This window comes from Lissotriton vulgaris, chromosome 11, assembly GCF_964263255.1.
Source record: "Lissotriton vulgaris chromosome 11, aLisVul1.2, whole genome shotgun sequence".
Lineage (NCBI taxonomy): Eukaryota > Metazoa > Chordata > Amphibia > Caudata > Salamandridae > Lissotriton > Lissotriton vulgaris.
In genome coordinates, this window is record NC_141699.1 from 607,519,996 (window position 1) to 607,547,806 (window position 27,811).

The 27,811-nt window shown below is 47.1% G+C and overlaps 1 protein-coding gene across 2 annotated transcripts in view; it reads right to left on the reverse strand.

Annotated features, from left to right (window-relative positions):
• ATR (ATR checkpoint kinase) overlaps positions 1-27,811 on the reverse strand; it is a 566,179-nt gene that overhangs the window by 375,847 nt on the left and 162,521 nt on the right. For both annotated transcript variants that reach the window (XM_086943714.1, XM_086943713.1), the window contains exon 17: positions 3,601-3,693. In XM_086943714.1, coding sequence (XP_086799840.1) covers positions 3,601-3,693 — 93 coding nt within the window. The remainder of the gene's footprint in view (positions 1-3,600; positions 3,694-27,811) is intronic.

Below are 27,811 nucleotides of genomic sequence, written 5' to 3' on the forward strand. Positions count from 1 at the left end.
AAAGGAAAAAAGAGAAGAGGCACAGGGAGGGAAGTTTAAAGAAAAGAAGCAGGCTTGCTAAGGACAGAAAGAGATGTGCATATATAGGCAATTAAGTGAAGGGAGAGGAATGCAATAGGGGTTGGGTGGAGGCAGAAGAAAAGTGAAGGATAGTAGGATAGTCAGAATGGTGAAGAGAGAAGAAGATGGGTGGGAAAATGGATAGAGGTGGGAAGGGTGGATATAGAAGGGAAAGAGATGAGATTGGAGCGGAAGGAGGACAGGGGAAGCAAGGAAGTTTTTTACAGAACTAATGGGTGGGAAGGGGTAGAGCAGGGACAGTGTAGAGGAGGAAGGGATAAAAGAAAAGAGGTGGAGGAAATGGGGAAGAATAGTAGCACTGAGATAAAAGGGGTGGAGAGGTTGGAAAAGAAGGAAGAATAAAGAGGGAAGGGAAAAGGAAGAGAACTGGGAAGGTAGGAAAGAAGGCAGCAGGAAAGTTAATGGAACTGAACAGGTAAGGAGAAGGGAAGAGATGGGAAGGGAGGAGAATGTTGGGGATAGCAAAAGAATAAAGATATGAGGAAAAAAAAAGAAGTAGCAAAAAGGAATAGTAGAAAGTGGAATAGGAGTGTAGAAGGATGAGAAAAGAAGGAACATGGAATGAGAAATAGGAATGGGAAATCGATGGAAAGGAATGAACGCGTGGGGCAGGGTAGGTTAAAGAATAGCCTGGGAAGGGATGGAGCATGGAAGGGTCGGGGAAGGGAGAAGAGAGGAAAGGACTATAGGAGAGATGTTAAGAGGAGGAAAAGCGAGGACAGTGTAGTGAGGTGAAGGCAATGGGAGAGTTGGGGGATGAAGTAATGAGTGTTGAGGGAAGGGTATAGGAGGGGAGAAGGATAGATGAAAGGAATGTGGGAATTGGGGAAAGCGAAAAGGACTTGGATAGAGAGGGGAATGGAAGAGGAAGGCACGGGGTCATAAAGGGATGTGAACACGGAGTTAGGAAAGGAAATAAAAAGGACAGATTGGTGATGAGGTAGATGTGGGTGAAGGAATGAGAAAGGAAGAGAAGGAATAAAAAGAAGGGGGCTGTGAAGGGACTAAAGAAATGGGCAGAAATAGGAAGAGGGATGGGAAAGGAAAGGAATGGGAGAGTAGACAGATGGGTGGTTAGGTGAGTTGAAGTTAAGGAAAGGAGAGGGACCGAGAGGGAATTAAAGGAGAAAGGAAGAGGAAAGGGTGTGGAAATTGAAGGAAGAGAGTGGTTGTGCTGAGGTAGCCAAGAGAGGGGCTGGTTACAGAAGAAATGGGAATGGTAATGAAGGGAAAGGTAAAGGCAGAGAAGGGACTGGATGGGGGTTGGCTATGGAATAGGCACAGATGAAACAGGAAGGAGACAACTTTGGTGCGGGTGAGAGAGAGAAGGGAATGGGAGTTGAATGAAAGTAAAGGGAAGGAGGAGCGTAAAGGAAGTAGGTTAGGTAAGGTAAAATGTCAGGCAAATAGAGGAAATGGTAGGAGAGGGAAGGGCAGGTGTGATTGCAGGTGGGGAGGGATGGGAAGTGATGAGAAGTAAAGGGAAATACAGGTAAGAGAAGAGATTAAGTGGTACAGTGTGTGTGGGGTGGGAAAGAAAGGGAATGGAGAAAAGGGAGGAGCATACTGGAGTGACAAGAGGAACAGAGAAGGGTGAGAAGAGACATGATGAGATTGAAAGAATAATGAAGGATACGGTTGGAAATTGAATGGTTAGAAGAATGGAGTGGAAGAATGTGGGGTGAAGGTATTAAGGGCTATGGTAAATGGTAATTTCAAGTAAGTTTTCAGTTTGGTTTTGTTCAGTATTTAGTTCGGTTTTGGGTTCAGTTTGGTTTTCAGTTTGGTTTTCGTTTGGTTTATTCACTCATATTCGTTTCATTGCCTCCACCCCTGCCCCCTTCCTATCTGTATCCTGCTCAGCCCCAGCAGCTTCCAGCGTCTCAGTGTCTCCAGCCCCAGCAGTAATTCTCACCATCCGGTGTCCATGTGTCTAATGCTGCAGTTCCCTGGTTGCCACTCTTTTATCCCGAGGATAAGTCACAAAGGAGACATTACAATGTGTGATCATAAATCACTTTGTGGGTGATACCACTGGGTGTAGGTAAACAGGCAGAGCAGGGCAAGGCATCTGTAAAATCCGATGTCATGGCCACATTCAAATATCAAGTCATTAAAATGGATCCAGTCATTAACCAGAAAAGAAGGCCCTGTTCTTCCCAACATGCCTCTAGAGTGCTGTTGATTATTCTGTGCTTCAGTGGAGATGGGCCCTGGCCTCAAACTGTCGGTGTGTATGTTTTGTTGAAAAACTTTAAATAAAGTTTATTTTTAAAAAACGGCAGATGTGTGATAGAATTGTGCTACTCTTTCCAGGCTTCTGCTTTTGATGCTGCTCTGAATGCGCAAAGTGTGTCAATGTCAAAGAAATGTCAGAATGTTGGTCTTTCTCAATTCTTGACTAATGTAAATAACACTTTGAGCATAAAAATCAATATAAATCAGCACCTGTAGATTTAAGTCTACATGTGGGTGTAGATTCACTACTTTCACCGACTTTCCCAACAGTGATCGGGACAGTTATCCAGGCGTACTACTGGAAATGCTAGGTGACTCTTCATGTGTCCTCCTATTCCCTGTATGCAGAGCTCTCCGTAGCAGAGAAGTCTGCACAGGAAGAATGGAGTCCTCCACATGAACACACTTTCTTCCTCTCTACATAGAAAACATTTTTTTACCCTTTGAGAAGGTCCTTCCCCTACAACCTCAACCACAAGTTCTCCTTCACACCCTAATGCGAGAATTACCACAGCATTGTGCTGCAGTAGTTCTTTAACCATTTTCATGGTGAAAATGGAAATGCCCTCAAAAGTACAGGTTTGGGGGAATTAAAAAACTGACAAGACACACCATGTCTTGGGGCGCCCTTTGTCCAACCCATAAATGGGATTTAGAATAGGATTTACAAGTGCAGGTTTCTCTACACTCGTGGAAATGCCGATACTCAAACCCTGTCTTGTTAATTTGTGGCAGAACTGAAAAAAGGTTATATTTGGTTATAAACTTGCATTTACAAATGAATTTAGCTTTATTAATCTGGCCCACAGAACCCCTAGTCTAAAGGTTTGCACTTGTAAGGTCCACATTCTTAAAATCATTTACGACTATTGGGAATACCTTTTGTTTATTCCTGGCAGAAGTTAAACAAAAAAAAGGTACATTCATTCACAAGCTTAAGTTTATCACATAACTTACCACTGTGAATAGGGCCAACTTATATCTATCCACATTCTTTGAATGTACTCTGTTAAATCCAATCAAGGAGCAAGGCTACCAGAACTAGTTCTACCCGTCCTTGCATAGTGAGGTCGCAGTCTTATCAGAAAAAAAAGGCTGATTTTTGCCATAAATACCGCCCGTGCTTCAAAATAATTCCTTTGTGGCCCACTGCAACAAGCCACGGAAGTCCTCGTGTCTTCCACGCCCATGCACAAATACATTTTACATTCACAGATGAAACTGATTCAATTATCAGGTGACTAGCAACCCCCACCAACAAAAGGGAAGATGTTTGCTTACCAATTTTTTGTCTTCAATCCCAATGCTCGAGCTCAGGAGATGCATGTTAAAAAAGGCCAAAATCCCCAACAATTTAGGTTGTAGATAATCAGCCTAAAAAAAACAAGAAATTATAGTTTGTTTTAATAGATGTTAGATGCAGTTAAAAATTGTATGTTAATGAGGGGGTTGACACAGACCTCATGATGCATTGTCTAAAATGACTTCCATTCAGGAGCATGGATACTCCTGACCCCTGCAGCCGCGATACTGGGTTTCTGGCCAATGATACTGAAGTGGACAAGCTTCAAGAGGGAAAATTGTACAGGAGCACTGGGATCCAGGCAGCACCTGCGGTAAGAAGGAAGGCGGAGTGTCTGTATCAAGGAACCCAGGCCCATCACTTCAGCAGGTTTGGTGATTCGAGGAGAGGTAGCTCACATTTTAAAAGCGGAGAGGAAGTCCGGGAGGAGAATTGCACTGACCCTTCCGGCTGCAACTCATTTGTTATCCCAGACATGGTATGTGTGCAGCGTGCAGCTGCCTGTGGTCCTTCGTACAGTCGATGTACAAGTTTACCACACCCTTCGGATCAAGGAAATCGAGTCACTCCTCTGCCTTCGAGGGGTAAAGCGGAGCAAATACTTCTAGCAGAGTGAATGTTTGGCCAATGAGGAAGTGTGTCACAACCCTGGGAAGGGTGTCCTAAGCACCAACTTGTCTGGAAAGAGGTGTACGGCGGTCGTACTTACAATGCCTGCAGTCCACTCACCTAGCATGCCAGTGTGATGGGAGGCTCAAATGGCATGCACAAAAGAGATGCATAAGCAAAAAAACATAGAACGACTGTCTGAAGGATTCAATTGGTGGAGTATCACATCATACTTCAAGGAGGCTTACCAAGTCATCTTGTAGCCATAGTATACATGTATATATTTTCAGCAATTATGTTTATCAGACACATACAGAATCATCAATGTCATCATCCAAAGTTTTATCAAAAATATATATTATTTATTGTGGTCATATCCATATAAATATAAATATATCCGTACGTGTCACAACACAAGACAATCCAAGGGTCCATAATTTTAAAGAAAGGGAAAAACCATACACTCAGGAGTAACCATAGACCTAACCCCCATTGATACTCAGACTCATCACCCATACAACTCACACCACATCCATTCAAGGACACCCTTACACATATCAAAAACCCACAGACGATAACAGCACAAAAACAAATGATCACAAAAGACGATAATATAAAACATATATAAAAGAGAGCGAAAAAGATTCAATTATTTTGCATACCAATATGTAATAAATGTGTTTCTTAAGAATCATTGCTTGATATATCATACATTAAGTTTCCTAATAATCACATCTTGTTATCTAGTAGTGCTCCGACGCATGTTTCGGTGGAGATCCGCAATCTTTGTCACACCTTCTTCAGGGTGCTGAAAACATCAATAACAGGGCAACAAGGAGGTACATTCTGAGACAAATCTAGAATTGCAAGATAGTATCATAAGTATATATATATATATATATATATATATATATATATATATATATATATATATATATACACATATACACACACATCCACTCAGACTCTAAATCAAAACCATAAAACGTAATAAATATACGTGGTGTACAGAAAGCAATGTATAGATGTAACCTTATAGCTCTTCCTTCAGTGTTTTAAGGTTCCACGAGTAATAAACAAAAGAAAAAGATAAAAAATAACAAATATATCTAGTGACTGAAGATTTCTCTCCATGCAAGTAGAAGTGGTCCCTAGATGACACCAGACCTAATCCATGAGTTTGGTGTAATACCTGTATACCTTATATCCCACTATAGAGTTTTAAAATTGCATCAAGAGACACAGGAAATGTGTCCCTTTTGGTGGCAGATACCTGGCTCCTGGAAGACAGACCAATACTAAGGCGGAGCTCCCCTATTGGTTTCTAAATGTAGATGGAGCTATGTCCATAGAGCTATATCTACAGCTCCAGCAGATACCCTAGATGGATACAGGCAGTAATAGGAAGCAAAGCTCAATTAGTCCCTGTCTGAGAACAACCTAATGTCTCAATATGCAGAATGATCCAAGAGGATTTGGTTACCTTTATGGGTGGAAGAGCGAGATATGCAGCGGAATGGCACAGAAAATAAGGCAGGAGCAGCTCAGAACGGCCGCTAATCTAGCAGTGCAAATACACACATAGACAATGTCTGTATCGATATCTCCAGGGCGGCAATTTAATCAAACATAATCTGCAGAGAAACCAAAAAAATATAAAGTGTCTAGGGATATTCTAGTAAAAGGACCGAGTGCGCAAAGAAATGAAGGAAGAAACACTTGAAAATGTGGAACACAAATGATGACAGGGTCCGCTCCAACCGCTGCCAAACTAAGAGGGCAGTAAAAATCTATGGGGGACACACAGGCGGGATGAGCCTGTTGAACAGCTTGATAATATCCACGAGGGTAAGAACGCCTGGAAAAGACGCCGGGGAGTCGAAAAGATCACAGCGGCACTTACCTCTCAGATTTTTTGACCAAAAGGAATACTTGTCTCCAAGCTCCAACTTGTCTGGAAGGAAGAATAGGGCGGTCGTACTTACAATGCCTGCAGTCCACTCACCTAGCATGCCAATGTGATGAGGGGCTCAAATGGCATGCACATAAGAGATGTCAAGACCAGGTAAACGTCCCACTGAGTCATCATGAATAGCTTTGGGTGAACATAGAGTCAAACCGTTAACAAAACACATAACAGTTATTGACTTAAACAAGAAAAGCTGATATGGTAAACAGAGGAAGGCTGAAAGGGCTGATATATTACCTTTCATGATACCTACTGCAACACCCTGATGGACTAATGAAAAAATATCAGAACATTTAGCCCGTACAGAGTCTATATTTCAGGCTCCATGACAGTCAACAAATTTCTCACAACACCCCGCAGAGATGGACTTTGAGGTAGGGCTATGGCAGCGAGGATGACATCAACCACCTTGGTAGATAAGTCAGTGGTATTCAACTGACGCCGTTCCATTTTAATGCATGTAGGTGTGGGTTATGGAGAGTCGGATGCACAACCCTGCCCTGTTATTGTGGTTGACAAAAGGTCCATCCAACGTGGTAACCTGATTGGATGATCGATGCTTATGAGCTTTGGGTACCACCCTCTCATGGCCCAGTCCAGGGCAATTTAAATAACTTGGGCCAATCTGTCCTGATCAGAACCGGAGGCAGGAGAGTTTGTGGTGGGAATGCATACAGGAGCCCCTACTTCCATACCAGACAGAATAAATCTAACAAATGCAGTAGAGGAATCTGGGCAAGAGGAGCATTGCACTGAAAACAGTGCTGTGCTTTTAGTAAAAAAAAAAATACTCTGAATGTCAGCGAACCACTCGATAATGGCTCTCCTTACATCTTTTGTGACACATATCTTGGCTGGGAGAAGGTGTCAAAGGAGCTCCAAACATGCATCATAGTCCATCCACCCATTTTTTTTTATAAAGGATCACTCAGTGGATTCCTTTACACTTTCAGGAGACCGGTCTGCCTACAACATGCTGGCAATCATGCATTTGTATTGTAAAAGGCATAACTGAGCATAACTGTAACTTTAGACTATTAACATTGTTTAGAGCTACCAATTTCATAGAATAATTGTGATATATATATATATATATACAAAATCCCCCTCTCCCAGCCGGGAAGGAAGGAAAACGGCACTCACGAGGTGGCTTATTCAAAATTCACTTCATTGCTTAGCTTCGCACAGACGCGTTTCGGGAAACCCCTTTATCAATGTGTTTACTTTAGTGAAACACGGAAGCTTTTTTAAAGGGACACAGCGCGTGGTTCAGTAGGGGAAGTGGAGATAGGACTGCTCACCAGTATTATCCTGGTGAGCACCATCTTGCAGGGTGCAGCTCCAGTACGTATTTACAAACTTTCAATACATAGGTAAAAAAAGTAAGTAACAGATATCATTACATTGTGTAAAAAATATGATACATTTCATTAAGTAATAATTTTGCAAAAGTCCGCTGTTGAAATAGACAATTCATTTGCTAATGTTGCACCAACTGCAAGAAGATAAAAGATCTAGCCGTGGATCGGCATTGGCGGCCCCGTCAAGAACCGCCGAGTATATCTCCTATTTAAATAATCCATCAAGTATTCCCCATACTTACAATATTTACAAAATCTTTAGCAGCAATCACAGGATGTCTCAGTATAATGCATATTTTAGAGAAGGCAGTGAAATTTCATTTACGTTTTCATTTTCCCAAATGTACTTTTCATTTGCATTATCATTTTCCCAAATGCACAGCAAGTTCCTCCCCACTGTTAAGACCTCTAGGGGTCTTAGTTTGGAGATCTATTATAAATCTTGATTCCAGGCGTCTTAATTTTGTCTTCCTATCCCCACCTCTCTCATGCTCAGGGACATGATCTATGCCAAAATATTGCAGAGCATCCATGTCACTTTTGTGTTTGATAGCATAGTGCCTAGCCACTGGAGATTTCATGTCCTTATTAGATATGGCTCGCATATGCTCCAAGATTCTTAGTTTTACATTGTTCACCGTGCTCCCGATATACTTAAGATTGCACGGACAAACCAAGCAATAAACAACAAATGATGTCTGACAGGTGATGAATTTCGTTATTTTCTTACGCTCTTGCATTCCTGGCACCTCATATCCCAGTACCCTTTTACTCTGTGTACAGGCTTTACATTTCCCACATGGGAAGAAGCCTCTCATATTTTTTAGGGTGTTGTCTTTCTTTTTAGGGATATCCAGATGACTATGTACCAGTAAATCTTTAATAGATCTGGCCTTCTTGAAGGTAACTAGTGGGCCTTGAGGGATGTCTGATCCGATAATCGGATCGGTTTTCAAAATGTGCCAGTTTTTCTTGAGTGGTTTTCAGAAAACTGTCATTCTCCGAAAAAGATGCGATTAAGCGAAATTTACCTTCCCCCTGGTTTCCTTTCATAGTCACACTGGTATCCACCAGCAGATTATGGCGTGGAATTTTAGACACTTTGTTGAGGGTTTTCGTTAGGAGTAATCTCTCATACCCTCTAGATTTAAATCTTTCGATGCTCTCATTAGCAGATTTAAAAAAATCTTCATCTAGAGAACAATTGCGTCTAAGGCGCAAGAGCTCCCCATAAGGAATGCTTTTCTTCAAGGCAATTGGGTGTCCACTATCAGCATGCAAAATGCTGTTTCCTGCAGTGGGTTTTCTGTATAGCGACGTGGTAACCTTGTTATCCTTGATTTCCACCTTCAGATCGAGATAGCTCACTGCCACTGAGCTAATCTCGCCCAAAAAGTGGAGATTCAGATTGTTATCATTTAGATGTCTGATGTAGTCCCTGGCACTTGCTACTGACCCTTCCCAAACAATAAACAGGTCGTCAATATACCTATGCCAGGTGACTATATGATTGGACCAAGATCGGTTACCGTCGGACCAGGCCACCTGCTCCTCCCACCAGCCCACGAAAAGATTCGCGTAGCTGGGGGCGAAGCAGGTGCCCATCGCAGTCCCGGAGATCTGTCTGTACATATTGCCCTCGAAAAGGAAGATGTTATTCAGTAAACAGAACTCTGTCATTTCAAGAAGCATGGTACTATGTCCTGCAAATTTTAATGGTCTTTTTTTCATAAAATATTCTACAGCTTTCAAACCCTGAGTGTGTTCAATGCAGGTATATAGACTAGTGATGTCCATGACAATCAGAATGTAAGTATTGTCCCATTTCAGTTGTTCCAATTTCACAATGAAGTCCTTGGTATCCCTTATGTAGGAACTTAGAGTCACTACTGCTTTGAATAGAAAATGATCAATAAAGATTGATAGATTTTCAGTGAGGCTGCCCATGGAAGATACTATGGGTCGCCCCGGTGGCATCTTGGGGTCCTTATGTATCTTAGGCAACTGATAGAACGTTGGAATGACAGGGTGACTTGATCTTAAGAAGAGATATTCGTCCGTATCCAACATCTTTTTGTTGTGCCATTTCAGAATCAATTTATCATATTCCTCAATGCTTTCCTGATATTTCTTCTGTGTCGTGCGCTCGTAATGGCTGTTGTTGTTCAGTTGATTCATAGCTTCACCAACATATTGGTCCCTGGTCAGTAACACGACATTGCCGCCCTTGTCGGAGGGTTTGAAGATAATATCCGGTTCCTCCTGTAGTTTTTTCAGGGCTAGGGATTGTCCCTTGGTGAGCGGGTTTCGAGTCCATTTACGTGCGTCTTTGTGTCGGAATTCACTGAGGTCCTTTACCACGGCATCACTGAAGATGTCGATGGCATCTTGTGGTGTTTGAGGAAGGAATTGAGAAATAGGCTTGAAGTTAGTTTTTGGTGCCTCCTGTCCTATCTCCAAATTCCTACTTCTCTGTGTCCAAGTCTCGAGGTCTTGTTTTTCCATACAGGTTTCAGTTCTGAGTTCCTCTAGGGCTTCCAATGTTATTAGATCATCCAGTTGTATGATGTCAGTGTCCCTAATAGTATCCTGTAAGAGTCTAGTTTCTTTGACTGTTGGTTTTAGCTTGTAATATTTATGCAATTTAAGTTTTCGGGTAAATTTGAAGAGATCAATCCTCGTTTGCGTGTATTCTAGATTGGTCGGTGGGCAAAATGAGAATCCTAGTTTCAAAACGGACTCTTCATCTGATGTTAATTCCTTATTAGTCAGGTTGACTATCGTCAAATTATCCGCCATTTCTACCACCTTCCCCCTCTCTTTTTCTTTCTTGTGGTCGATTGACTTTGATCTCCGCCTCTGCCTCTGCCTCTGCCCCTTCCTTTTCCGACCTCCCCTCCTTGTTCTCCTATGGTTTGTTCCGGGGTTTGGTCTTGCCCCCCCCCCGCAGCCATGTTGCTCTTATCAGGTCGAATTCCTCGTGAAAAGGGGTTTTCTTGGGGGGCCTTGATGGTCCAGCTGCTTCATCCCCTGAAGGCTCTGATGCTGTTATGTCTGACTCTGATGTTTCTGCTGTTTCCAATGACTGTGGTGGATTCAATTCCTTGCGTATCATTTCTTTGCGGGGCCCATCAAATTTTCTGGCGAAGGTCAGAATGTGTCCCATTGCATAATCTCTCTCGTCTCTATAAAATTTTTCTTCTTTTCTCTGACAAATTTTTTTTTTTTTTTTTTTTTGCCGACAGCCGACCATTGACGGCCACATTAGCCAGCGGTGCGGTATACAGCAGTCGGACCCATCCGATGTAAGAGGGCCCAAACCCCAACTTGGCTAGTACAGCCCACAAGTAATTCCACTCCAGCGAGTCGAAAGCCATGGTGGCGTCAAGCGAGGCGAGAACTGCAGGCTCACGAAGCAGGTGAGCACGTGCCATGACCGCGTGAAGCCTCCTCAAGTTGAGCGCCGTGTTCCGGTGCGGTATGAAGCCGGACTGGTCCGGGTGAACCAAGTCCGTGATCACACCCACCAGCCGGTTGGCCAGCAATTTGGCCAGGATCTTGGGTTCGGCGTTCAGTAGCGAGATGGGTCTATAGGACCGGCACAAATCACGTGGTTTTCCTTCTTTGTGGATCACCACAATGGTGGCGAGTCTCTGGTCGAGGGGGAGTTCTCCCGTCTCGCGGGCTTCAAGGAACATATTAAGCAGTGGTGTGGCCAGCGCATCGGCCTTGAGTTTATAAAGCTCGACCGGGATACCGTTGGGTCCCGGTGCTTTGCCGGAGCGCAGCGAGCGGATCGCCAGGGCCACCTCATCCACAGACAGATCTCGATCCATGTCTTCTCGGTCAAGATCCGAGAGGCAGGGAAGGTCAATGTCCTCCAGAAAGGAGGCCGAGACAGACTCTGGGAGAGGATTTGCGGAGGTATATACCCCCTCAAAGTATTCAGCGAAGGACCCAACTATAGCCGCCGGGTCCGTCAGGGATAAACCATCCTCACCCACCAGTTCTGGGACCACCCGGGACGCCAGTTCCCGTCTATCCAGCCACGCCAAGAGCTTGCCCGCCTTATCACCCGAGTCATATATCCTGCCCTGCTGTTCCCTGCTCAAGGCCTTCGCTGCATCAGTGGTGGTCGCCCGGAGTTCGGACTGTTTAAGGGAGAGAGCGTGAATCAAGTCGGGAGACGGATCCAGCTCCAGTCGGGCGCTCAGGTCAGCGAGATCAGACTCCAGCCGCACCACGTCCTCATCCCGGCGGCGGCGAGCCTCCGCAATCAGGGAGAAGGCCTCGCCACGAAGCACAGTTTTAAAGGCCTCCCAAAGGGAGACAGCGGAGTCAACGGAGCCAGTATTTTCGACAAAGTACCGGTCCATAGCTTTAGTCAGGAGAGCCCTGGTCTTCGGGTCGCGAAAGTACCACGGGTTAATGGGAGCCACTCGCGAAGACGCGGGGATCTGGAAGTCAAAAGAGACCCAGACCGGGGAATGATCTGAAATGCCCCTAGCTAAGAGACGCGCGGTGGACACGGACTGCGCCTGGGCAGCCGGGGTGAGGACGTAGTCTATTCTAGAAAAGCTACCGTGGGCACCCGAGAGAAAAGTGTACTGCCGCTGGGTGGGATGTAACAATCGCCAGCAATCAACCATCCCCATGGAACTCAAAAAATCAGGCAGCCAAGATTGGGAAGGGCGAAGATCCCTGGATGGAAAGCGGTCCAACTCCCCCGAGACTACAGAGTTGAAGTCCCCCCCCACCAGCAACAATCCCTCGGGGAGACCTAAAATGGCGCCTCCCAAGTCCCTGAAAGTAGTCTCCTGCAGCCCCGGGGGAACATAAACTGAAACCAAAACTAGCGTGCGGCCCTCCCACTTGCCCACCAGCGCCACGTATCTGCCTCTTTCATCAGCAAGCACAGACTCCACCTCCAACGGAAGGGACGTGCGCACCATGATGCCCACCCCTCTGGAACCCGAGGAGAACCCTGAATGTGCCACCATTTTGTATCCCCGTCTATTCAAGGCCTTACAGGCGTGTCCCACCAAGTGGGTCTCTTGTAGAAAAACCACATCAGGCGAACAGCGCTTGAGCATCTGCAACACAACACCCCTCTTAATACGGTCCCCCAACCCGTTAACATTCCAGCTCAACAAATTAAGAGATTTACCCCCCATCATCAAGGACGTTCCGCGCCCCCCCCCCACCCACAACAGCGCCCACAGCAATAACATTTCAGTCCAGTAGTTCCTCAGCCAGAACAAAGAGTAAGACAAAGAAAAAGTACGAAAAAACACACCCCAACTACCCACCACCCTGCACCCCTGCATCAGACTATAATCCACCCCAACTAGCAGTGTGCCTGTCGCCCCTTAACTAACCTACAAGAAGCCCACAGAGGAGAAAGGAGACATCCTATCCCCCCCCGTCATCCCCCATATTAATTACAAAACGAGTCAAAATAATAGCAGCAATGTCAAAAGCCGAAGCCCCTCACGGCAACCCAGCTCTCGGAAGGCAAGTAACCAAACAATCATTCCTGCGCTTCCGCGCCTCCGGTGGCCTCCTCCGTCTGGTCGGTCGCCTCATGTCGTTCCTGGGGCAGGGTATCGAGCCAGTGTCCCACATCATCCGGGAAGTCAAAGAAGAAGGTCCGGTGGTCACGCTCAATGCGGAGCTTGGCAGGATAGAGCATAGAGTAGCGCAGGCCCATTTCCCTCAGTCTCCGTTTCACTCCTGTGAAGCTCTGGCGCTTTTTCTGAACAGCCTGGGTGAAATCCGGGAAGAAGTTCACATCAGAGTTCTGGAAGCGGAGAGGGCCCGCGGTCCTCGATGCTTGCAGGATAGCGTCTCTGTCCCTGTAATTGAACAGCCTCGCGATGATGGGGCGAGGGGAGGCACCCGATTTCGGCGGCCCACCCGGGATCCTGTGGGCCCGTTCCACCGAAAAGAACTTGCTCAGGCCCCCCGGTGCCAAGTTCTTAACCACCAGTTCTTCCACAAAGAGCTCATTCGAGTCCTCCTCGGCCTTTTCCGGTACACCGGTGATGCGAACATTTTGGCGCCGCGCGCGACCCTCGAACTCGTCCAGTCGACGCGCCAGCATTCCGTTAGCCATTTTCAGGTCGCGCACCTCCAACTGTACATCAGACACATCCGTGACCAGGCTGGAAGTTTTAAGGTCCAGCGATTTCACCCGGTCATTAGTTTTCCCGAGGTCGGTCCTGATGAGGTTTAACTCAATCTTCAGGGAGTCAACCTTGCTGGACAGTTCCTCGCGGAGAGTGTGCATCTCCGTCTTCACCCCCGATATCGCTCCCATGACGTCCCGAAGAGTTATCTCGGAGTCGTCCGGCGATTCATCTCTTCCTGAGTCCTTAGTACCACCCGCCAGTACCGGTGATCCCTTAGACTGGGAGAATCGCTCCGGAATGGTGGACTGGGACTGGGATGGTTTCCTGTTGAGCCGCTGAGATTTGCCTGCGTCCAAGCCTCCCTTGCCCGCCATGTTGGCACTCTCGGGACGGGGGGACACCAGGGGCGAAAGAGTCCAGTGTAGTATGTCCAATGCACACGACGATATCTCCAAAGTCCAGTGTTGAGGCCGCTCAGCGAGGCGCTCAAGGATCAGAAGCACCCATCGGGATGAAGAAGCGCAGGCAGGGAGGTACCATGTGGAGACACCGCTGTACCCCACAACGGTCGCCAGTGATGCGGGCGGAGCCTCCGGGATCCGTCGAACTAACTGAGGCTAGGAATGTCCGATTTTCATTCCGAAAGCGGGCCGGCTTAGCAACCGATTCCCACAATCGTGGGACAGGATGGATCACAGGATTATTGCGGAGGATCGGGAGGTCTTCGGAGCTCCGAGCTCACGCGGCCATCTTGGTTGGCAGCGAAGTTCCTCCCCCTCTGACAAATTGTTAACTCATATTTCTGTATCTTTTTTGCATTTCTCCCCTGATATCATCGTGTTCCTTTTTATCAGGGTTATTTTCCAACTCCTCCTCCAATATTTTGATTTCATCAAGTACTTTAACTCTGTTGCTCCAGGCGAACTTAATCAGTAGCTGTAGACTTCCTTTACAAAATGATGCAGTGTGTGTCTTCCATTCTTCAAGAAGCAATGGATCTGGGTTTTCATATGCGGGGATGGTGTACACTCGCAACCCACAGGGGACCCTCTCCACTTCAACATAATTCTGGAGAGAGGTCGCCTCCCACCACTTCCGGATTTCTCTCTCGTGTAGTTTCTCAAGTTTCTGATATTTTATCATCAAAGCGCCAGAAGTCTTTTTAGTGCCTGGTTTATCACTTGCTGCAGTTTCACTCCTTTTCTTCCTGAACATCCCCAAGGCTGCTTCCTCACTCGCCGCGTCACTAAACATCTTTGTGTTATTTCTCTTTCGGTACCGAGCCCGGTATCCGTGTGAATCTTGTCTGAAAAGCCACCCCCTCGCCTCGCCTTAAACAATCCGTATAACGTCCTCCTCGTATGGTATCAAAGAAAGGCTGCTTACCCGGCTCTCGCAGCGACCATCTGGTTACGTAGCTGCTTCCCAAGGAGTCGGGTTTTGTTGCCGCCGCCGCTGCTTGCAAGGACGATTTCTCGTTCGGAAATCTGGCGGTGCCTCCGTTGTGTTTACGTTTACCACGTTTCACGCTCCTTTCGCACCAAAGACAACGGAGCACTAGTGGAGGGTGCCGTATTGACGGTGGTGCCCCGTACACAATATAATGCTCCAAAATCCCCCTCTCCCAGCCGGGAAGGAAGGAAAACGGCACTCACGAGGTGGCTTATTCAAAATTCACTTTATTGCTTAGCTTCGCACAGACGCGTTTTGGGAAACCCCTTTATCAATGTGTTCACTTTAGTGAAACACAGAAGCTTTTTTAAAGGGACACAGCGCGTGGTTCAGTAGGGGAAGTGGAGATAGGACTGCTCACCAGTATTATCCTGGTGAGCACCATCTTGCAGGGTGCAGCTCCATTACGTATTTACAAACTTTCAATACATAGGTAAAAAAGTAAGTAACAGATATCATTACATTGTGTAAAAAATATGATACATTTCATTAAGTAATAAATTTGCAAAAGTCCACTGTTGAAATAGACAATTCATTTGCTAATGTTGTACCAACTCCAAGAAGATAAAAGATATATATATTTTTTTTATACACGAAGAGGGAACAGCATTAAAAGGTTTGAAGACCACTGTTGTAACACCGCAAGAAAAGAAAGTGCGTGTGTGACTTTCCCAATTAAGCTGCTCTGTCACAGTAGAGAGTGGTAGGTGTTTTTGGCTCCATCATGCATACACTTAACTCCACTTTGGACAGGTTGCTTTGTTGAGTTGGGATCAACATCAAGAAACCCTTCAATGATGCAGAAAAAAGCTGTCTCGGTCCACAACACTAGTCTGGGCAAGATCAAGCAAGACAGCTTTTGCCTGGAAGATACTAATCTTACACAAAGAGGAAGCCAGGTGCAAGTTCAACTATCACCTTTAACAAAGAGATATGGACAGCTCTGTGCCCCAACTGCTATGTTCTGCTCAGTAAGATGAGCAACAGACCCAGGAACTGACTTTGATTTGCTGAGGCATGGTACCTAGCACAAGTAATACGGGAGAACAAGACCCCTGAGGCACGGGGCCCATTATGGAGACTTGACTATGCAACAAGAAAAATGTGCTTGTCAAATGTTCAAATGCTGTACAAGACCTGAATGGTTGGTTGGCCTGACATCAACTGCCACAAACTTGGGATAGAAGGTGAACTTGAAAACCGGAATATTGGTTAGATTTTTACTTTACCTTCCTTGCCACCCTCAACATTTCTCCCTTAAGAGACCCAGCGTTGATATTTCCACGACCGCAAAGAGTGAAGGAAGAGCTCAAGTACATCTAGTAGAAAGCATCAACTTTTGGCTGGCAGAGTTGCTTTTCCTGCTCTGAGTCCTTTCACCATGTGGCCAATCATTTGCAGGTTGTCCCACTTTTATCCTTCATGCTGAACACCTCCGCAAATACACGCAGGATCACACTGCCCTTAGCCTCATCTGCTAGAATGCAGCACATTTTCTGTAAACTTATCAGAACTGGTGCTATGGATGTGTCCTGAGACTAGGGACCCTGCCAGCGGACTCATATGATACCCAATCGCAAAAATGGCATGCTGCTGGCAGCACCTAACAGTAAGTAACAGAACATACTTAGTTACTCATGCACCTAACAGTAAGTAACAGAACATACTTAGTTACTCATGCAAAGCAGAGTAACTCGAGGTGCATCGCCTACACGACATCCATAAAACAAACACAAAGGTACCCCATTTTTAGGTCTCCCTGACTCAGCGCTTGCGCTGGACTGGCGAGACTTTAAGTAAGGGCTTCAAAAAATGCTACCCCTGGCTACAGCTTGCAGTGCAGAGGCACCATATGGCATTCTTCATGCTCATTAATCGCATCCCTCGCCTTGCGCTTGATCGCGATCACTTTCACTTTCGTCACTTTCATTCTGGCACCTCTGATCCTTACATTCTCCCATCCTTTTTCGTCAGTTCTGGCTCCTCTGCTCCTCGCATTCCCCCCTCCTTCTTCGTCAGTTTCATTCTGGCTCCTCTGCTCCAAGCATTCCCTACTGCCTTTTCGTCAGTTTCATTTTCACCCAGCCCTTTGATGCTCTGCTCGCATCTCCCTCCTCCCTTTTTGTTAGTTTTATGAATGAAGAAGGTGCTGACCACCATATTGGAGAAGAAATGTCTACGTCAAACAAAAACTCTAATATTTTTCAGTTTATTAGCAAAGAGGGTTGCTTTGTCAATGTCGAGCAAAGGGAAACATTTTGTAAATGTGTTCTGCTCTGGAACTAAGCAGGATAAATGATGTCTTCATACTATTGAACTGACAACAATTATCCTTATAAATCTCTTACATGCATAAGCCTGTAACAAATTGTCTCTGGCTGAAGGCTCTCTACCAGAATATGAAATACATTGTACTTTTTGAATTAGGGATGCATTAGGGTGATTTAGTTTGGGGGAAACTAAAATGACAAACTAGCTGTACCCCAGAAGCACCCATTCACGGCGCACTAGCCTCCAGAATTATTCTAGAATAGGGAAGGGTAATTAATTCCAAGTTATATGCTCATGGGGGCAATCTGGTGTGTTACCCGAAATCTTATGTGGACTTATGGTGGTGGTAGGAGGTCTGCTACATCTATTCTGAAGTTGTGTCTTTTCACTTGAACTCCTCCTGAAGAGACCAACTGAGGAATTACAAGCCACAGCTGAGGCATTTAACCAGTAGTATATAGCTTTAAGCTTTCGCCAACAGGTACAACTCAGTAGCTCAACCAGCTGTCCTAAATTGAGTTGACGAAATTCTGCCAGTAAAAAACAGACTTTCCTCTCACCGGTCTTCCATTGAAAGCCAGCTCTTCCCACCGGAATCTTTTTACACTAGACGTTCACATTTCACCCCCTCCCTTTTCGTCAGTTTCATTCTGCCTCCTCTGCTCCTCGCATTCCCTCCTCCCTTTTCGTCAGTTTCATTCCGGCTCCTCTGCTCCTCGCATTCCCCATCCCTTTTTGCCCAGCCTTTTGATGCTCTGCTCGCATCTCCCTCCTCCCTTTTCCTCCTCTTTTTTCGTCACTTGTTTTTTTGGCTCTGCTCACATCTCCCCCCTCCCTTTTCTTTAGTTTCATTTACTTGTTCAGTTATTTGGTGGGTCCCTAAAGCAATTCATTAACGCTCATGAAGGAATTTTAGCCATGCATACCTCCTAATAGACTAAGAAATGCAACTCAAAGCTGGCGCTGGGAAAAATTGTGTTTTCCCTTCCTTTAAAACGCATAATTTCTGGTAAAACTACTCATGTTACGTGACTTACACTTCGGCCATCATCTTCATGGGAACTGCGCGCAAGGTGTGCCCTCATACTTAAAAAGTACTCAAGATGCCTGAGCAGTGTGTGTGGTCTATAATGGTTATACGTCTGTGTGAACGCTGCTAATGGAGCCCACAGCCCCCTCCAACATTTTCTGCTCATACCAGTCTCCTGCAAGTGACAATTACTTGAAAAGCTTAAGCATTAGTTAAATCCAAACTATGCAAGACACACGGGGGCGTGGCTACGGAGGCGACCAAGATGGCCGCATCCGACTAGAGCTCCGCCGGTCAGGCGATGTCAGCAGCCTCGATCCTGCTGGGAGGGAGCCTCTCCACGCGCCTGCACCGATCCCCTGTGATCGCGGGGCTCTGTGGCGGTGATTGATGCCTCTGTAGCTGCTGGGACACGCCGTGGGACGCCAGCGGGCCCCGGCCTGGGCCTACCAGACTCCATCGCGGTGCCGCCGGAGAGTCTTCGCCCTTCGCCACCTCCTGCCCGATCGCTTTTCCTGCTCCCGCCTGCCCTGGGGCCTGCTCTCGCGGCCCGCTACCCGGTCGCCTCTCTCCTGCCCGGCTCCGTTGCTAGTACGGACCTCTTGACCTTCGTGCCTACCACGCTGCAAAGCCGGGGCCTCGAGCAGGGGAATAGGCCGGACCTGGGTGCGGGATGTGGGGGAGGTGATCCGGGCTTGGGGTGGGGGTCGAGGTTTGGTGGTGGACTTGGGGTGGTGGGCGGTTGTGCTCCACCCCCCTCGGCGCCTGGGGGGTGCTCCCTGGCCAGCTGGGTTGGGGGCCTATCCAGGCCCCCCTTCCTTCTGGTTTAGTGCCCCTCTGGGACACACCTGTAGGCCCGATCACCCGGCTGTGCTGGTGGCTGCCTGGACTTCCTGATATGCGGCCGGTCCCTGCTTGATGGGCCTACATTCTTTTCTGGCCCTGCCTATTGGGTTGCTGCGCTCTTTGTCCATCCTGCAACTGGGAGACTGCTGCCCGTTTCCGGCCACTACGGAGCGCCACATGATTCTCTTTCTGGCCTTCCTGCCACATTTACACTGCGGCTACGATTCCCTCTGGCGCTATACTGGTCCCGCCTTACTGGTAGCGCTCATGCTTCTACTGGTTTACTGTTTGCTTGGGGGCCTGGATTTCACCGTGACTTTCACTGTGCCTGCAGCATTGCCCACATGGGTGGCCCTGCTCCTGCCCTAAGATCAGTTGTTCGCTCCTGCACCCGCCATCTTGCCTGGCTGCACTTTCCGCCACGCGTGTCCCACTTGAGGAGCTCAGTATTGGTCATCCTCCTCGCAATTCTGCGTCAACTTGCTTGCCACAATGGTCAAGAAAGACTCTAGGCAGCCCAATCTCCAATTTTAAAAAACGCTGGTGCCAGGTCGGACCCCGCAGCGGACTCGGCCACGGAGACTGCACCCCCTCAGGACGCGACCGACTTAGCCCCCCTGGCCGCTGCCATGCTAGCCGAAATGAGAGCGGGCTTCAAGGCCCTTGATGCCCGGTTCGATGACCTTGATAAGAAACTTGCTGACATGAACGCAAAGGTCCAGGGCCACGATCGGAGGCTAGATGTGGTTGAATCTAGAGTTTAGGATCTTGAAGATGGGGCCTCCTCCTTTCTGAAGCGGTTGGAGAGGGTCGAGAAGATCCTTAAGAAAGTGGCTATAAAGAACGAAGATTTGGAGGCTTGGGGGCGCCGCAACAACATAAGCATTCTTGGCGTTACGGAGACGACTGCCACTGGTTGACTAGACTCATTGGTGGAGCAGCTTCTTTCTGACCTGTTTGGCAGGGAATCCTTTATCCAAGGCTTTGTTGTAAAGCGGGCTCATCGATCCTTAGGCCCTCGCCCCAAACCAAGGTTGCCTCCCAGACCAATTGTCGCAAGACTTATGAACTTCCGTGATCGGGACACTGCCCTCCGAGCTGCCCGCGAGAAGGGCGAGATCCAGTGGCAGGGATGCAGTCTCTCATTCTTTCCGGACTTCACGGGCATGGTGCAGGAGGCCAGGCGCAAGCATCAAAGTGTCAAGGCCATGCTTAGAAATCTAAGGCTCCGATACGGCATGCTTTATCCAGCTCGTCTCAAGGTGGATATTGACGGCAGGCCAAGGATCTTCGACACTCCGCATGCTGCACAGGAGTTCTTTAGAGACTTCAAGAACAATAAAAGTGGGGTGTCGAGTGGCTCAAGGTCCCCTTCCCCTCCACTGCAGATGTCCCAATCCAGCGTGGACCTTTTCTCCCAGACAGGGAATGGCTGAGTGCAGTTTTGTATTGTTCATTGGCCCTTGTAGAGTTTCATTGACTTAGGCTCTTTCACATGCTTACCTGTTATCCGCTGATTCTGTTGTTTGATTGCTGATCTGCCCAACTGGCGTGGCGTCGCCATGCCCCATGGTGAATACCTCCATGGTTTGTTGTTTGGGATGTGATGTTAGGGTGTTCCTCTTTCTGGGTAGTGAGAGGGTGGGGGGTGCCGGGGGGTTTCTGTTTTGTTTAATGATGGATATTTCAGTTTGCAGAAGATGAGGTTTGCTTTAGATGATGTGATGCATTTTTACACTGACTTCCTTTTTTTGTTACAGTACATATGGTACAGTTAGGAAATGTGCCCAGTCCTTCAGGGCTTTTGTTATTAATGTGGAATATGCGTGGCCTGAATAATAATAGGAAACGTCGACAGGTTTTGAATTATGTAGCACGACATAAGACTGATATCCTCTTTATGCAGACCCACTTGGCTGACACGGGCGCTAACTCAATAGCTTCCGGATGGGGCCCACACAGGTTCTTCTCTACCTACAGCTCATATTCAAGAGGCGTTGCTATTTTTGTGCACAAAAGAATTCAGTTTGCACACTATGCCACACAACTGGACCCCGAAGGCCGGTTCTTGATAGTCACAGGTCTTCTGATGGGACATAGGGTTTCCCTTGTCTGCGTGTATGGTCCGAACACTGACTCCCCTTCATTCTATCACTCCCTGTTGACTCGCCTTCTCGCTGTGGACACTGGGCTCTTGATCCTGGGTGGGGACTTTAACCCCCTTTTGGACCATTCTAGGGACAGCACTGCTTCCACTCCTGACTCCAAGCCCCATGACAGACTAGCCCTTTGTGAGATTTGCGCACAATATTCCTTAGTAGACATAGAATCCCACCTACACACACAACATCCTGCCTTCACCCATTACTCTAGATTTCATAACACCTGGACCAGAATTGATTATTGGCGGGTCTACCCCGGAGTTGCTGGCTGGTTGGGATCGGTCCAGACTCTCCCTCGCACTCTTTCCAATCACTCCCCGGTTCTTCTTCAGTTATTTATTCCCCGTGTGGAGGATAATGAACGGCAGTGGCGCTTTCCCGGCCGGGCCTTGATGGACCCCGCTTTCAGAGAGGAAGTCAGACAGGCTATAGAAGATTATTTTGACCTAAACACTGGCTCTGTCAACACATAGGCGGTCTTATGGGAGGGCTTTAAAGCTTATGTAAGGGGTGTCTGCATTTCTAAACATGCCAGAGTCCTTCGCGATCTGCATTCTACTTTGGATCAGATCGAGAAGAAAATTGCAGCAGCAGATCGCAAATTGCTCACCTCTCCCTCTGACTCTCTTGCCGCCCACCGTTTGGAATTATGTGTCGAATTTCGGGACGCGGCTAATAGGGAACTATCGTTTATAAACAATGTTTGGCGCGGCGGTATGGGGAGGGTGAACGTCCGGGCCGCTTATTGGCCAAGACGCTACGCCCCCCCAGGGGCCCCTCGTATATCATCTCTATGACAGGACTGGACGGCTCCCCCATTCATTCAACCCCCGAAGTCAGTGAGTTGATTCTCACTTATTATAAGACCCTTTATTCTTCACGCCTCTCCGGGGATCCCGGCGGTCAGGAAGATTACTTATCAGAGGTGGCTCTGGTGTATCTGGAGCGGTACATGCAGGAGTTCCTTCTGACCCCCATCACCTCGGACAGTATCGTGGAGGCGATTGATGCCCTGCACGCGTCCTCTGCCCCTGGGTTTGACGGCTTTTCGGCTGACTTTTATAAAGCATACAAGGACCTACTGGTGCCGCGCTTGGTCGACGTCTATGCTGAGGCTTTGAAGGTGGGTATCCTCCCACCGACATTTCGGGAAGCAGTGATCATTTTACTGCCCAAACCCGGGAAAGATCCTATGCAATGCGGCTCGTACAGGCCACTGTCCTTGTTAAATGTGGGCTACAAGATCTTAGCCAAAGTCATTGCCATTAGACTATCCCTATTGATGGAATTTGTCATCTCCCCAGTGCGATCGGGCTTTGTTCCACACAGGTCCACTTCTCTTAATCTTCGTACATTATTCACCGTACTGCACCGTATTGACCCTTCCACGCCCGCCGCCGCAATTTTACTTGATGCTGAGAAGGCCTTCGACTCCCTTGAATGGCGCTTTCTTCTTTCAGTCATGCGTCAAATGGGTATGCCGGATTGTTTCGTGGCCACTGTTACTCTTTTATACACTAAACCCACTGCCCGGTTGCGTCTTAACAACACTTTGTCTGACCCTTTCCCCCTGTCGCGAGGCACCAGGTAGGGTTGCCCCCTATCCCCTCTACTTTTTATTTTAGCCATGGATCCCTTAGCTCGACAATTTCAGGAAAACCACCTCCAGCGCGGTTTGCAATTTCGCACTGGCCCTTTGTTGCTTTCCATGTATGCGGACGACATGTTGCTGTATGTTCGACAGCCTCACGATAATTTGTCACCGTTGATTCGGGAAATCATACGATTCGGCAATTTTTCCGGGCTCCATATCAATTGGCACAAATCGGTCATTTTTCCGCTTTTTCCGCTTACAGCCGGCACCGTGCCTTGGCCATGCGAGTTTCCGCTGGAATGGTGTGATGATTCTTTTAAATATCTTGGCATTCATATTCATCTTGACACTGCATCGGTGATCCGTCTCAACTATGGCTCCGCAATTGACACATTGGAATTGCAGGTCACCCGGTGGCACCGCTTACCCCTGTCCATGGCGGGTAGAATCGCAATTGTTAAAATGATAGTGTTGCCCCGCTTTTTTATTATTTTAATATTCCTGTTCCCTTAACCAAGGTATTTTTCACGCAACTACGCTCGCTTTTGATTAGCTAGGTTCCATCCGGACGCACGCATACCGTATTTGCGGCCAGAGGCAGATCTGTTCTCCCGAGACGGCTTCTTACTATTCTCCCCACCGGCTTCCCTCGTGACCCCCGAGACATACAAACAGTCTCCACCACATACTGGGCTTGGATTAGATTGCGTACATTTTTGGGAATAGATCTTTTATATTGCCGGCCTTACCCTTGCCCAATGCCTCCCTTTTCCCTATTACCGGGGAAACTTTGGTAGAGCGCACTTTGGAGAAATTCAACATATGTACCGTCGGGGATTTGTTCCCGGACGGGCATGTATTGTCCTTGTCGGAGGAAGCTCGATTTAACGATTGCTCCTTTATGGACACGCTCATTCTCACCCGGATACGCTCTGCTTTAAGTTAAGGGCTGGATTTCCCTCCTTTCCTTTGGCCCCGGATGAGACCCTCCCCTCACTTTGTTGATTCAGAACCCAAATAGTTCACATCTGATCTCCAAATTGTATAAACAGTGCGGGACACTCAAACCAATAGATGACTCTAAGCTCAGGGCCGCCTGGGAGGGGGACTTGGGTGGGCCTATATCTGATGATCAATGGGCATACTGCTGTAGGACCACAACGGAGGTTTCTTTTAACAGTCGTCACAAGTTGCTTCAATTTAAATTCCTTCGCCGGATGTATTTCACTTCGGCCCACGCACACAGAATTGAAAATTCCCGGCCACACCACTGTCGGAAATGTCTGGCCCCCTTTGCTGATTTCGCACACTTAACCTGGACTTGTCCCAAAATACACCAGTATAGGCTGGAAATCCACTCCACCTTGGGAGATACATTGTCCATGCCGCTCCTTCCTACTCCCGAGATTGCACTGTTGGGTTATGATGAGAACTTCCCTAAGAAGGTTCGCAGATTAGCGGCGCTTGGCTTCCTCTTCGCCAAAAGGGAGACTGCATTGCTGTGGGGCAGTAGACGCGTTCCTACCCTTCGCTCCTGGTTAAACAGCTTAGCGTTCTGTAATGTGAATTGCGAAGAATTTAGTACGTTACTCCCCAATTCTTCCAGGCCAACCGATATTTGGGGCCCGTATAGAGACTATATCTCCCGGCGCCAATTAGCGCATGATTCTCAGTTACAGTCCGGCATTACCCCTACCGGTGTGGGATAGTTCCCTACAGACTCCGGAGAGGAGGAGCGGGGAGATGATGACACTGCATTTATTTGGCTTTTGGTTTCTGTTTTCGACAGTATATATTGTTTGCAGTTATGTCACGGGATTAATCTTTCATTAAGTATATTATTTTGGTTGTTGTCAGTGCTTATGTATCACATTGCCATTTTTTGTTACCATGATTCGTATTTATGTTTTATTTGTTATGTTTCTCAGAATCCTCACAAATGTCATTTTATGTTCTCATATTGCAGTTTTATTGTTTGTTTTTTTTTTCTCTCTCTTCATGCAAAAAAGGAAAATAAAGTTAAAAAAAAAACTATGCCAGTCAGTCAGTCAAGAGGTCTTTATTTCGATTTGTATCATAAAAGACAAATATACATCAAGCATAAAGTACATTTCATAATTATAAAAAAAAAATTTCAAAGCCATAAATACTGTACACATTAAAACCTGGGATAAAACAGTATTAAATATCACACCGAAAAGACACATGACTCAATACATAAGAAAGAGAACAACTCTTAAAAGGAAAGTGTTTAAGACATCAACTAGCCCACAAACATTACTTAAAATATGACTCAAGGACTCAGATTCCGTGATCTTAAAGACCAGGTCCAGCTAGCGAACTTCGACACACCAATGACAATATAGGCGGAAGTATCCGATTTCAATATCCTACATGCAGTACTTGCAGATCTAGTGCCCAATGAACAACATACAGGTCTTAACCAGACTCGTCTGGGTAGTGAGTACATTGGAAAACAAAATAAGAAGTGATCAATAGTTTCTACTTCCTTTATACAAAAGGGGCATTTATCACTACTTTCTGGATTCCAAGAGTGTGTTAACCCATGTAGGGGGAGTGAGCCCACTCTCAGCTGGTGATACAATTTTCAATCAAGTGGTTTAGTTAAAATGTCCCAGTAGTCTTCATAGCTCGGAACTTCCTGGTTAACTAGAAAGGCCGAGGTCATAGAGGACCCCCCACACAGTAGATAGTCTCTTCTCCTTGATCCTTCTCCAATACATTGCTTTGAAGATTTTCATTGGGTGGGAAATTTGCGCTGGCTGGATCTACCCACAGAGCCTCCAATCCCATATCCAGCAACGACAATCTAACAACGGATAACCAGGGAACCCTAGAAGCCCCCTGTAATCCCTTTATCTCCAAAGTGGCCTCGGCATACATGGACAGTTCCGGTGTAGTCCACAAGCGCCGCCAGAACGCCAGTGGTCTATACCGTACCACATCCTCTATCGGGTTATATCCCAAGTCAAACAATAGGGGGAGGCAAAGAGTGGATTGGGGTAGACCTATAGCTGTTCTGATGAATTTGTTCTGTGCCACCTTCAGTCTAGATAAATCGCTAAAGCCCCACAGTTCAGCTCCGTATAAAATAGAAGGTAACATTTTTGAGCCATAAATTTTAATCAGTGGGGCCAGGGGTTTAGTAAATGAGTTGGAATGCTCCTTCAGTAAAGCCCCCCCAAGCTGGGCATGTTTAAGGGACAAGAGGTCAAGCTGAGGTTTCCAGCTTAGATTTTCGCTCAGGGTAACACCCAAATATGTAAAGACCTCTGTTTGATTGGAAAAACTATGCAAAACACACAACACCCTGCATAAAATGATGGCACTTCCGCGCTTTCTGTATGTGCTTGAAAACACCCCGTCCATGGCCCCTGTAGCGTATTTTAAAGCTATAGCTGCAACAGTATCCCATCTGCTGTGGGGCGAGAGACCGCCCCGAATCGCGCAGGATAAATTAACTAGAAGCTGGTATGATGGGGGGATAGCGCTTCCAAATGTTGAACTCTATTATTGGGCGGCACATCTTAAGCAGATTAACTTTTGGCTGCACGCCCCACAAACTGAGCCGGCATACCTCGCTGATAGACACTCTTTGGAGGGCAAGGGATTACTTCATAATCTTTACTGCCGCCACCAGACTTGATAGGTCCGACGCAGCACTCTGTGCAGTTGTGGTACAATAAATAACAGTGATGGATCAAGCCCTGATCTTTGGACTGGGTAAGAGTGGTCTGCTTAATTCAGACACTCTGTTCATCACCACCCCCTTTTCTGAATCGTGTTTGGCCACTATAGGTGTGGCAGGGTATACTCAGACATGAGTCCCTTGCTCACTGCACCATCAGGATTCAAGCAAGCCGGGCCGACGACGGCTGAAATGCCAGAAACCGGTCCCCGGAAGCTTGTCTCCTTTCTGGTGAAGAATTGGCTTGGTAGTTTAGTCTGCCCTGTTCCCATGATGCACTGGGCCAGGGACAGACTGATTTGCAGATAGCCACGTTCTGAGCTGGGATGGTGCAGTGAGCTAAATAACGGTGATGGATCAAGCCCTGATCTTTGGACTGGGTAAGAGTGATCTGCTTAATTCAGACACTCTGTTCATCACCACCCCCTTTTCTGAATCGTTTTTGGCCACTATAGGTGTGGCAGGTTATACTCAGACATGAGTCCCTTGCTCACTGCACCATCAGGATTCAAGCAAGCCGGGCCGACGACGGCTGAAAGGCCAGAAACCGGTCCCCGGAAGCTTGTCTCCTTTCTTGTGAAGAATTGGCTTGGTAGTTTAGTCTGCCCTGTTCCCATGATGCACTGGGCCAGGGACAGACTGATTTGCATATAGCCAGGTTCTGAGCTGGGATGGTGCAGTGAGCTAAATAACGGTGATGGATCAAGCCCTGATCTTTGGACTGGGTAAGAGTGGTCTGCTTAATTCAGACACTCTGTTCATCACCACCCCCTTTTCTGAATCGTGGTACAAGGCCAACAGACGCCTCAAGTGCTCGGGAACTATCACCCAAATGACACCACTGTGGGACTATTACCAATTGGGCTTCCTCTGTAATAGTAAGGGGTTCCGGGCTTGGGACTCCATTAATATATCGGTAGTGGGCGATCTCTGGAAGGAGGGTAAAGTGGTGGACTTTGCCCACCTACAAACACATTATGAGATGTCGCAGACGGAGAGGTTTAGGTATTTACAAATCAAACATGCACTACAGTCGGCTATACCCACAGGCACTG